The 13677-nt window shown below is 36.7% G+C and overlaps 1 protein-coding gene across 11 annotated transcripts in view; it reads right to left on the bottom strand.

Annotated features, from left to right (window-relative positions):
• cfh (complement factor H) overlaps positions 1–13677 on the bottom strand; it is a 68705-nt gene that overhangs the window by 5594 nt on the left and 49434 nt on the right. For 4 of the 11 annotated variants that reach the window (XM_051908976.1, XM_051908978.1, XM_051908982.1 and 1 more), the window contains 3 exons: positions 1399–1569; positions 1083–1262; positions 751–954 (listed from right to left, as the gene is read on the bottom strand). In XM_051908976.1, coding sequence (XP_051764936.1) covers positions 751–954; positions 1083–1262; positions 1399–1569 — 555 coding nt within the window. Of the gene's footprint in view, positions 1–750; positions 955–1082; positions 1263–1398; positions 1570–1641; positions 1819–1939; positions 2117–2227; positions 2402–2478; positions 2674–4111; positions 4280–4405; positions 4589–4738; positions 4816–4914; positions 5021–5111; positions 5280–5467; positions 5592–5796; positions 5937–13677 lie in introns of those variants that run through there. The other 7 variants (XM_051908983.1, XM_051908980.1, XM_051908971.1 and 4 more) reach the window with 6 other exon arrangements.

Here is a 13677-nt window from a genome sequence, read left to right as displayed (position 1 = left end):
ACTGCAAAGCAGACTGACAGGGTAGAGGAAAAATTATTGAATAAAGTCATTATTTTTGTTTTGTTTTTGCACACAAAAAGTATTCTTGTTGTTTCATAACATTAAGGTTGAACCACTGTAGTCACGTTGACTATTTTAACAATGTCTTTACTACCTTTCTGGATGTTGAATGTGGTAATTTTGTTGCTTTCTATGGGAGATAAAAAAAACCTCTCTAATTTCATCAAAAATATCTTAATTTGTGTTCCAAAGATGAACAAAGGTCTAACGGGTTTGGATCGACATGTAATTAATGACAGAAATTTCATCTTTGGGTCAACTAACCCTTTAACTAAACAAATGAACGTAGGATGAGTCATCCAGCATATACTGTATCTTTATAAAATAAAATATTCGTAAATATTTGATATTTTTTAGCTGTAAAAATGTAATAATGCTCACATTTAAATGTTGCCAATACGTCCATATTGTACTTTCAGCATCTATCCAAGCGTACAAAAATGTATGTTTTGTTTGTAAAAATGATGTTTTAATACCTATGTATTAACAATGAGACCAGGCTGATATAATATATTATCCATGTAAAACTCACCGTCATGGTGCTAGTGTGTAGCTATGCTGTTGCTAGGTTTTTCTCGACGGATGTGCTCATGAATTATGTACCAAAGTTGAGCATTTATTTTAATATGAGTAATAGTAATGCTTGTAAACACTGCTAATAAAACTCAATAATTGAGTATGTGACCTTACCTCCTACACATTTAGGGAATGGGTCTTCCCATTGTCCATCTGGCAAGCAGGTGATTTTGCTACTTCCTTGTAATTTCACTCCCTTCCCAACACATGAAAGAGTTATTGTGTGTCCAGATCTGACTGAAACCTCAGGCCCTGTGCGTCTGTCCTCAGTGACGTCTGATCTCATGTTCGCTGTCAGGTTTGCAACACATATTACCTCTAAAAACAGAAAGATCGGATCAATCAAGCATCCTCCATGTGAACAACATATCTATCTTTGTTTTATTTTTTATACTAATCTGTAAGAAGTTTTAAAAGACAGTTATCATCACCAATCAAAATCTTACCTTTACATGTTGGCACTTCTTCCCAAGTTCCCCTGCGGCAGAAAACTGTGCTTTTCCCATTCATTGAGAACGAGCTTCCACATACGTATGTTACACTAGATCCATGTACATAAAATTCTTCAGGTTTAGATGTTATGAATGCATTTTCCACCTTTGGAGGAATGTCACAACGTACATCCACTAAAAAAAAAGAAGAAATGTATGGAAATTCATGAACTCCAGTAAGACTGAGGTTAACATTATCAATAGATTCTATTGTCCACTATATGCTGTCGCTGCTCCTCACAAAAATATAATACGAGTTTGAGAAGCTCACCCTCACAAACTGGTGTCTCCCATGTACCACTGACACATTTTATGAAGCGTTGAGTTGGTATGAACCCTGGATCACATTCAAATGCTACTGCGTCTCCATCATGGAAGATCTGTTTTGTTTGCTTTAGTTTTCCATGGTGAACACTGGGAAAAGCACCACACTCTTCCTTCCCTGTAAAGACAGACAATATTTCAGTACACTATCATTCGTCTAACACCTGAGACTGACAATAATTAAACTCACGGATGCACCGAGGTTCTTCAGACCAAGAGCCTTTGCTGCAGGTCACTGAATCCCACCAGTTCCCACTGAATGGTTTATAACCCGTGTCGCAGGAGTAAAAGATTTCTTCCTCATTGGAGGAGAGGGTGTGTATGAACCCATTTTCCACAGATAGATCAGGGCACAATTTTGGTTTTGCTGTGAGTAAACAGTTACAAAACTCTTCAAAATTATGATTATATGTTTTTGAGATGTCATTGTGTAGATATATAGTGATTTGAGTGAATATTGAAAAAGTTCTGTGATATAACTAACACACCAGTGCATTGCCGTATGCCTGTCCATTGAAACTGGGAGTCACAGGTGATTTCTACAAGCTGCTCTGGTTCAAACCCAGGACGACATTTATATTGTATCCTTGAATACATGTAGTATTTTGGTCTCTGATCTCTCACAATCTCTGCATTCGGGATTATTGGTGCTGCACACATTCTTTCTGTAAACACATATCCATTATATCAATTAGAATTAATATTATATGATGAATAATTTGCACAAACTGTTTTTTTTTTTATTTCACAAAAATATATTTAATATCAGCACATACCAGCACACAGTGGTTTTGGAGTCCATCCGTCTCGTGTACATGTGGCCACTGCTGCCTTTTGTTCATACCCACGCATGCAATAGTAAGTTTTTTTTGCTCCCACTTTCATATCTCCTCTGAAGTAATATTCTGGGTAATCCACATGCTGGTCACGTGGAACTTCACATCTAATATCTGAAACAAGATTGACATTATTTTAATAACACAGTTAGTTCAGCTCCTAATGCAGAAGTGTTTCTCTACAATCTTACCCTCACAAACAGGCTCATGATCCCACTTCCCGTTCTCTTGACATGTAAATGATCTGATGGTTTCTTTTGTACCAAAGATCCAGTATCTTTCAGCGCAGGTGATCTCCACACTTTCTCCAGCTCTGAAAAGAGTTTTTCCCTCTGGGTTGATCTTGTTTACTCCAAATTTTATTGACTTAAGCTCACAAGTTACTTCTGTATAAGACATAATTATGCAAAACTAAGGCTATGTTCAGACTGTCAGTCCAAATCCAATTTCAAATATGATCAGATTTAGCATGTGTAAATGGCAAAAAAAATGAAATGCAATTTTACAAATACAAATCCATTTCAAGCTACTGTATATGTGGTTTGAAATCCTATTCAAATTGCATTTATGGAAATCCGGTTCAGTCTGACTGCTCAGATTTTGCATGGTTTATGTGACTTTCTCATGACTCACGACGTGTAAAATGTAAACGTCAGCTGTTGTTATAGGAAACATACTGAAAGTCTGCTGCAGAAACAAGGTTGTGTTGTTGCAAAGTGCCAGACGAGCAGACGATGACACTATAGAAGACTAAAACCGGCGGTGATGACAGCAGAGAATAAAGCTGCTCATACAAGCCTCCTCCTTTCTGCTGCTGCCTCATAGACGCAGTAGTCCAGTGCGGCGGCTGCACATGGTCATGTTGTAAATAAGACGACATCTGCATTGCAAACCCTCTGTGTTGCAGTTGTTGTTTTTGACATATGCAGCCAATGCAGATAATCCAGAAAACGAAAGAGCGGCATGGACACAAATTGGATATGAACAGTTGCGATACACAGTGTGGACCGCAATAATTTTACATCAGATTCCAATTGGATTCACAAATAATCAGATTTGGACTGACAGTGTGAATGTAGCCTAAGTGTAAGGAGAGATGAAGAAGCAAAATTTTGTGAAACAGATATGTGGAAGTCATAAAATGGAAAATAAAGTTCTAGCTTTCCATAAATAGAGTACAATTTGTTATCCCTATGTAAGTATTAGAGGAACATTTTCTATTTTGAGAATTTTTAGGTATATAGGCTATTTGCTAAACTATTATCTGAAAATTAAGCTAGCATGAAAATAGCTAGTTTCAAATGTCTGTACCCCCCCCCCCCCCCCACAACAAGTTCTTTACCTTCTCAACAATCCAAATTTTTAAATATTCTCACTATTTTGAAATAATCCATTGAATTGATAATCATTGTAGTAAGTAGTTACTAATTTTGAAGTTATCAAATAATAATAATATTTATTATAAAAAAAGAAATCAACATCAGTTGGGCCCTTTCGGGAAGATGGAAGTAAATAATCTTGTTCCATTTTCTCACGTTTTACAAATATCGGTGTGTTGACTGCATTTATCAAGCTCCACCTTTTATTGTTTTTAAAAAATGAAGCTAAGATCAAACTAATATTTTCTTGAATGTATGGGAAATATACATTTTTCAATAACTACACACTTGCAATTTTGTTTTTGAATTTAAGGCTAATGGCTATCTAATTTTAGAATGTTTCAGTGCACTACAGAGATTTTTGCATAATGAAAGTTATATGGATAGAAGGATTTTTGTATTATTTCCCAAATGAATTGTTTATTATGTAACAGTGGTACATTACCATCACATTCTGGGTTCAGAGTCCAGCCAAATTTAGCACATTTGGGGATTCCCTCTTTAGGCTTAAAACCTTGTAAACATCTGTATTTTAATATGGCATCTCTCGGGTATTCTTGAACTGGCTCAACAACAAAACCATTTGATATAACAGGTGCTGTGCATGTTATCTCTGTGTGAAAAGTGAGAGAAACAAGAATAATTAAGGTGGTGCTTTGAATAAAGCACAGAAATTTGTGATCATTGGGTGAAGATACGGAAGATACGGAGAAACAAAAAAATAAACAATAGAATGAACCTTTGCACGTTGGAACAGAGTCACTCCATTCACCCGTCTCTGTGCAGTGAATGTCACTACTTCCGTCTATCTTTTTGTTAGAAGATACACACTCAAAGTGAATTACATCACCATAAGTTCCCTCTTCTGTGTTGCCTGATGCAGTCACATCCGCATTTGTGTGAATGGCTGGACATTTCACAGCTAGACAATAAATAAATAAATATGAAAAAAAGAAACCAACAAACTAATCACTAAAATTACAATTCTCTTGAATAATGTAGCTTATGAGTCACTATCAGAAGGACGGAAAAAATAAAAAGAGAAGAAAAACTGACTTTCAAGAAAGCGTACCCTCACAGGTAGGGACAGTATTATCCCATCCTTGAGCTCTGCAGGTACGCTGATTGATTCTGCTTGTCATTTCAAATCTGTGAACACAGCATTTTCACACTTTTTACAAGTACAAATAATGTTAAAAGGATAGTATACATTTCCTACATTAGAATAAAAGCATAAAGCACATTTACCCTTTCTTGCAAGTATACAACACTGTTGCTCCAAAAACAAACTCCGACCCTGCTATAAGTTTAAAATCACCATTTGCTGTGTCTCCTGGGTGACTGCATTTTTTCTCTGCAGAAATCAAACAAGTTTTACTCTGCATAATGACATTGATTTAATTACCAATAAAATTATGTGGTGATCCTATTGACAATTTTCTCACTTGCACATGGTCGCTCAATGACTCTCTTCCATGTTCCCTTGTCACACTTTAATCTGTACATGCCAGTAAAACCTGTCATGCAGTTCACTTTCACTGTTTCACCATTATTGTATAAAGCTTTCGTAACTGGTTCTGTGTTTTCATATTTGATGTCCTCTTGAAGACATTCTGAGAAGCACAGACAAACATTACACACAGACATAACTGTCATGTTAAATGCTGAAGTACATGCACAACTTGTCAACACTCTCTAAAGCTACAGTTTGGTAAGTGCATATAATATAACATTTATGTTCAAGTCAATAAAATCTAAATGAAAAAGACTTTCAAATAAATAACAACAAAAAATTACTTGCCTTGACATTGGCCACAATTAAAGAAAAACAACCAAAAGACGAAGCCGATGAGTTTTACAGGAGCTCTCATTTTGAGCTCAGTTCACAAGTATCTTTTTTGGTCTGTCTCTGATACTCTTGCCTGCTTGGGGATCAAGATGTTAATCATTTACCAAAGTCAAAAAGAGTTGTTTTCTTACACCAGACCATTATGTGCACAAGCAATATTTCCTGTAAATGATGCAGCAATTCATATTTGCCATTTAGACACACCAAAGTCAATTTTCTTGAGTCATATTTATGCAACACATGAACAGGAAGCAAAGAATCCAAAATATTTGCATGTTCACCTCTGAACCCTGTAGCTTAATCCTGTTAATGTTTTTCACTGGCTCATGTTCTTCTTGAATCAAATTATAAAGTATGAGTATGTTGTGAATGAATCTGTCCCAGGGCATTGGAAATGAGTGAGACTGAAGAACAACACTTTCGAACTTTTAAACATTTCAATAGTACAGTCATTGCAAAATATACTTGTAACTGCCATTGCAAAATGTGTTTATTAGAATTTAGCAATCTATTGAACTGATAAAAAAGAAAGGCAGAAGAAGAGTTTGACCCTTAAAGTTTTTGACTGACTGCTTCAATTGTTCAATTCAATTGTTGTTGTCTCATATGACCTAGAATATGATCCTCCTTATCTCACACTAAAAAAAATAATTGTAAATGTAAAAGCTGGATGTCATTTACTGGATCTTACATTGTGGACTTTTTGTAAACAATGAAAAAACTCAAAGGTCTTTAACTTTATTTGCAAATGGTTGTCGTGTGATAACAGATTCTTGGCACATTCAGTGACAGAGGTGGAAAGTCCAGGGGTCAGAAAGTAAAAGTCCTGCCATATTTTTATTCCACCCACTGAAGCGGTGTTAAAGTTAATGAGATAATTAAGTGTTTAATTGAGGTGATGATTGAGCATTATTGAAGACACCTGATGTTAACAAGCAGAATCACCAAAGGAGAAAAATCACAATTTTTAAGACACCATCACAGAGATCAGGGTTTGCTTTAGTTGAGCTCTTGACCCTTGACTTTTTAATATTAGATTTTGTTTGGGCTGCTGTAACTGAGTTATAACAACCAGACAAGCAAAGAGAAAAGATGATCAGGTGGTGTTGGTTATGTTTTCACATAATCATTATTTGACCTGCAATCTCTGAATTAGGTTTACATTATAGATTACAGCAGCACTGTGATTCTACAGCAGAAGATCAGCTTTTTCAAAATAAGCCAAAGGTTTTATCAAAAGTTATTCTAAAAAAAAAAAATCACTTTCATTTAGACACACAGACATCAAGAATCAGCGTATGAATCTCAACAGTGGTGACTGTCAAAAAGCATGTTGCAGTGCATTCTGGGTGCCACCAATCAAAATTCATCCACGGCTCCCATCATGCATTGCTGCATGAGTAAATTATGAGCTTAATTGTCTTAATTGTCTTAGTAGCTTGTTTTCTAATGTTCAGAGATGATCTGTTTATCAGAATATGTTGTTTGTCACCGTTGTTGAGATTCACAGACTGATTCTTGATGTGTGTGCCTAAAAAGAATGACTTTTAAGAAATCTTTTGGATTATATTAATAAAGCTGATCTTCTGCTGTAGAATCAATAATGTAAATATAACTCAGAGATTGGGCTTTAAATGAGTTCAGTGATTGAGATCAAATAATGATTATGTGAAAACATAACCAACACCACCTGATCATCTTTTAACTTTGCTTGTCTGGCTGTTACAACACCGTTACAACAGCCCAAACAAAATCTAATATTAAAAGGTCAAGGGTCAAGAGCCCAACTAAAGCAAACCCTGACCTCTGTGATGGTTTCTTAAAAATTGTGATTTTTCTCCTTTGGTGATTCTGCTTGTTAACATCAGGTGTCTTCAATAATGGTCAATCATCACCTCAATTAAACACTTATTTATCTCATTAATTTTAACACTGCTTCAGTGGGTGGAATAAAAATATGGCAGGACTTTTACTTTCTGACCCCTGGACTTTCCACCTCTGTCCCTGTACTCTCTGTCTGCCTTGACATGACCATGGAGGTTGTCCCTGAACTTTCTGTCTGCCTTGATACGACCACGGAGGTTGTCCCTGAACTCTCTGTCTGCTCTGATACGACCACGGAGACCACTGAGGTCGTCCCTGAACTTTCTGTCTGTGAGTGTAATAAGCAGAGTGTACGCGCGTTGTGCACCCGCATATAGGCGCATTACTAATGTGCTCTTTAAATAACAAAACAAATATTGCACCATTGAATTTAGACCAGGTTTCTGTTCATCAATGGCGCAGTCTATTTCAGTTGCCTCAAAATAGTAACGTGCCAACAATGTGCCTGAACACACTTTGTTTTCAGACTAGCACACCCATGGGTGCACAAATGGGTGCAAATGCATTTGCTGTTTAAACAGCGTGGCTCAGGACGTGAAAATGGTAACTGCGTCAGCCTGAAACTAGCAAAAAACACTTGCGTCATGCCTGGCACCGCATTGCGCCGGGTGTATGATAGGGCCCTCTGTCTGCCTTGACACGACCGTGGAGGTTGTCCCTGAACTCTCTGTCTGCCTTGACATGACCAAGGAGGTTGTTCCTGAACTATCAGTCTGCTTTGACACGACCACGGAGGCCATTCCTGAACTCTCTGTCTGCCTTGACATGGCCACAGAGGTCGTACCTGAACTCTCTGTCTGTCTTGATACAACCACGGAGGTTGTCCCTGAACTCTCTGTCTGTCTTGATACAACCACGGAGGTCATCCCTGAACTCTCTGTCTGTCTTGATACAACCATGGAGGTTGTTCCTGAACTCTCTATCTGCTTTGATAAGACCAAGGAGGTTGTTCCTGAACTCTCTGTCTTCCTTGATACGACCACGGAGGTTGTTCCTGAACTCTCTGTCTGCCTTGACACGACCACGGAGGTCGTTTCTGAACTCTCTGTCTGCCTTGACATGACCACAGAGGTCGTTTCTGAACTCTCTGTCTGCCTTGACACAACCCCTGAGGTCGTCCCTAGACTCTCTGCCTGCTTTGATATGACCACAGAAGTTGTCTCTGATCTCTCTGTCTGCCTTAACAAAACCAAATAGGCCGTTTGTAACCTCTCATTGCTCTATTACAGTTCCACCTGCTCCGCCGTGGTGGTTGTGGCTGTTCTGCCTGCTGTGGTGGTCTTCTGCTCCGCCATGGTACTCATCTGCTCTGCCATCTCCGTCCTGGCTCCCTGCTCTGCTGGCTCCACCCTGGCCACCTCTACTCTGCTTTAATCTTCTACCTCAGGTACCTGGCCCTCCATCCCTCCCCCTGATCCACCTCCGTTCCAACACCTCCCTGGACTTTTGTTTGGTTTTTCATCGTGTAGCATCTGGAATCCGCTGCTTAAGTGGGGGGCTCTGTTTACTAAACCTTTTTACAAATCATCTGAGTTCGCCATTCATAACACACACAAACACCGTGCTTTTCTGGTGTATTGACTGTGAGCGAAAAAAAGATTGTGAGTGATTTCATCAGAATACATGGCTATTAACCAGCTAAACCCTGAACCCTTGTTTACAGTTTTTTTCAATTGCTAAGAAGCATCGGTCAATACTGAAGCCACATTTTCAAAACTCTTCAGTCTGCATTACCAACATGAATCTTGGCCAAACAGTTGATCTCACCTCCAAAACTCACTCAGACCCACAAAACACTTCATATGTCTCAAAATAAGCTTGTTCCACAATAACACTGACAACAATTCTCATTCAGAAAACATACATGACATTCATAACACACATTTGCATCTCTTCTCGTTCAGTTTAATACATTTGTCTATTATTTAATCCAACTGATCTTAATGGTTAATCAGGTAATCATTTGGTACACCTATAGATATTGCTATAGATATTGATTCTATAGGCATAGTTTCTATAGAACTTATTTGCAATTTCCGATATGGATAACCAAATGTAATGAATTCTTTTTACATTATAAGCAATTGCAGATGATGTCCACAATTTTCAAAGTGTGTGTGTGTGGTCCTGGTAAACACTGCGTTATGAACCAAATGTCCCAACAAGGATGGTAATACCAGTAATTTTAGACCTTGTTTGGACATTTTTTTGGTCCCCATGATAAAAACACCTCATAAATCATACAAAATTATATTTTTTATAAAAGGTAAAAATGCAAAAAGTTTTCTATGATGGGTCGGTTCAGGGGTAGGGGATAGAATATATAGTTTAAAATCATCATGTCTATGGAAAGTCCCCATAAACATGGAAAACCAACATCTGTGTGTGTGTGTGCATGTGTGAGTGCGTGGGAGAGAGAGAGAGAGAGAGAGAGAGAGAAAGAGAGAGAGAGAGAGTGGGGGATTTGAAATTTGTGAACACAGAGCAGGATAGAGAACAAGGGAGAGGAAACAGTCAATGACTGTATAAAATCAGACTGATCAGAGATACATCAGAAGAAGGGAGACAGATGGCATCATTTTACGTTACAGTATACCATGTGATAATGTAAACAGGTATTACCATGGCAGAGACTGCCACATTACTGTAACTTACCCTTCATCTGTAAAGATCAACTACAGTATAGATTCAGTCATATCATGGTACAGTGAGAACATTTACTGTATTGGCAACAAACTCTGTTCTACACAAAACCTCATGACTGTGTCATACTTCACACCTTTTGATATTACACTGAATACTACTACAAACATTATGGATTTTATGCCAATTATGTAATTTAGGTAATGTAAGTGTATTTTTAATGTGGCATCTGTAGCCTATGTTACTGTAGTTATTTCAGCAACAAGGGTGATTTGAAACACGTATCTTGCATTGTTTGCTATTGAATGAACTGATTGTTAAAAGTACAAAATTAAAAGAAGAACATACTGTTGTGTTTCAGTGATTAAACCAAATGTTCTCATTACATTTCACAATGGAGTTTTGTACTAAGAGTACTAAGAGTTTTCGAAAATGTTCACCTTATATGTGAAAATTGTACCAAAGTGAATAAAAACAACTGTAACAACAGGGAGCATTAAATAAATGTAACTTTGAAGTTAGAATGATTTGTTTTACATAAATCACTATTTAATTATAGGATAAGAATAACATCTTTTCATTTTACTGACTTCATTACTGCACAAAGAATGAATAAGAAATGCAGCAATTTGTTTTTTTTTCTGTATCTTTACATATAGTAATTTACTTGCAAAAATACAAATTTGAAACAAAACAAAACAACAAAAAACAAATTCCTGAAGCAATAATTACAAAAAAAAAAAAAAAAAAGCATTAATGTTCTGCAAATATATAGTGTTTTGTAGATGAAGTATAAATGAGAAAAGTATTTATGGATTTTGAAAAATGGACATTGAATGCATTTTGTGTGAAAGCAATGCAAAATTAAAGCTGCAAGCAGCGATGAAAGGGCCCTCGCACCGGGCTCACCCAGTGGCCTTAGGAAAACAGTGAACAGTGGGCGACATGCATGTAAGCGAGAAATACAGGAGAAATATGGCAAAGTCATTTCGATGTGCCACACTTCCTGCTGCCAACAGGTGGCGTTTTGACTATTACTGAATATTGCCATGTAGGTGTCTTGAGGCCAAGGACTACAGGTGCTGGTCATATAATTAGAATATCATCAAAAAGTTGATTTATTTCAATAATTCCATTCAAAAAGTGAAACTTGTATATTATATTCATTTATTACACACAGACTGATATATTGCAAATGTTTATTTCTTTTATTTTTGATGATTATAACTGACAACTAAGTAAAATCCCAAATTCAGTATCTCAGAAAATTAGAATATTGTGAAAAGGTTTAATATTGAAGACACCTGGTGCCACACTCTAATCAGCTAATTAACTTAAAACACCTGCAAAACCCTTTAAATGGTCTCTTAGTCTAGTTCTGTAGGCTACACAATCATGGGGAAGACTGCTGACTTGACAGTTGTCCAAAAGACGACCATTGACACCTTGCACAAGGAGGGCAAGACACAAAAGGTCATTGCAAAAGAGGCTGGCTGTTCACAGATCTCTGTGTCCAAGCACATTAATAGAGAGGCGAAGGGAAAGAAAAGATGTGATAGAAAAAAGTGTACAAGCAATAGGGATAACCGCACCCTGGAGAGGACTGTGAAACAAAACCCATTCAAAAATGTGGGGGAGATTCACAAAGAGTGGACTGCAGCTGGAATCAGTGCTTCAAGAACCACTAAGCACAGACGTATGCAAGACATGGGTTTCAGCTGTTGCATTAATTGGCCAGCAAACTCGCCTGACCTTAACCCCATAGAAAATCTATGGGGTATTGTGAAGAGGAAGATGCGATATGCCAGACCCAACAATGCAGAAGAGCTGAAGGCCACTGTCAGAGCAACCTGGGCCCTTATAACACCTGAGCAGTGCCACAGACTGATCGACTCCATGCCACGCCGCATTGCTGCAGTAATTCAGGCAAAAGGAGCCCCAACTAAGTATTGAGTGCTGTACATGCTCATACTTTTCATGTTCATACTTTTCAGTTGGCCAAGATTTCTAAAAATCCTTTCTTTTTATTGGTCTTAAGTAATATTCTAATTTTCTGAGATGCTGAATTTGGAATTTTCCTTAGTTGTCAGTTATAATCATCAAAATTAAAAGAAATAAACATTTGAAATATATCAGTCTGTGTGTAATGAATGAATATAATATACAAGTTTCACTTTTTGAATGGAATTAGTGAAATAAATCAACTTTTTGATGATATTCTAATTATATGACCAGCACCTGTATAATCAAATGTGAAGTTTGGAGCAGATCGGACATTGTATGCCTGAGTTACAACAACTTCATGTTTCGTGGCGTTAATTGCATACTTTAGTACTTAGCCAAGTGTTGCATGATTTAACGTGTTTCTAGCATGTTTGGTACTTTATGGCATATTTACAATTTTTCTCAATCAATTTGACACATTTCTCCAAACTCGGATCACTGTTCTCAAAATAGTTAACACAGTGATCTGAACACTTTGTAATTGTCCTAAACAGATTGTACGTTTTCATTCATTTCACACAAACTGCAAATCATGTGAATCATTTTCTCAAAACACTATGCACAAAATTCTCAAATGTTTTCATAATAGTTAATACGTCCAGCCAAAACTTTAATAAATCAGGAAAAAAAGATCACAGAGTTTTTATTGGCTTTACACAATTCACAAATGAACAAATATCAAATGCATATGTCATGTTTTCAATTAGCCCTAAAATGATATCTGCTTGATTAATAATACACACAACACAGAAAATGCAGTTTTTACAAATGTTTATGCATTTATTTTTTATCAGCTGACAAGGTAATAATGTTAAGCCTGATACTGTAATGCAACATCCAGAGGACCCCAATAGATCATTGTGGCAGAGTGAAAAGGTTTGTAGATCTCTCTCAAATACTGATAAAAACTGCTAATTTCGTGTATGTGTAGATATATATTTACAAATATTTGGTTGTACCACCTGACAAAAAAGAAAAAAAAAGAAAAAAGAAAAAAAGAATTTAAACACTTTGTAATGTAAAAAATGTAATGTTACAACTGAATCTTGTTTAAACACATTGTTTAAGACCCCCAAAATATGCATTTTATCTGTTTTAAAAAAAGATTTTGATATAAATACCTTTTTTGAAGCTTTATTTGTGAATGACCCTTACAACAAAAGCTGTTGGAAATACATTACAATAAAAGTGTATTTTCATTAGTGTATTTATACATCCACAGCTGAAAATGTTCTAAAATCAATAGACAATACACCTGTAGTTTTGATATTAGTATTTACTATTGATAAATGCATTACTAGAAAAAAATGCAGTGCTTTATTTTGCAGTGAAGTTGAACTGTTTGGCTAAGGTAAGAGTGTGTTTAGATCACTGTATTAACTGTTTTGTGAGCAGTTACATTATTTTGGAGAAATGTGTCAAATTGATTGAGAAAAACTGTTTCTGAGAGTGAATTACAGTGCAAAGCATGCCATTTCTTGTTGTCTGCAGGTGGCGCTATGACTAACTGAATATTGGCATATAGATGTCTTCAGGCCAGGACTCTTACCACACACGTGAAGTTTGGGGCAGATTGGACACTTTATGCCTGAGTTACAACAGCTTCCTCTTTCATGGCGAAACATTAGACT

This window comes from Ctenopharyngodon idella, chromosome 10, assembly GCF_019924925.1.
Source record: "Ctenopharyngodon idella isolate HZGC_01 chromosome 10, HZGC01, whole genome shotgun sequence".
NCBI classification, from domain to species: Eukaryota; Metazoa; Chordata; class Actinopteri; order Cypriniformes; family Xenocyprididae; genus Ctenopharyngodon; species Ctenopharyngodon idella.
The sequence above is the reverse complement of the archived record's forward strand: the minus strand, read 5'-3'. Positions and strand labels throughout refer to the sequence as shown.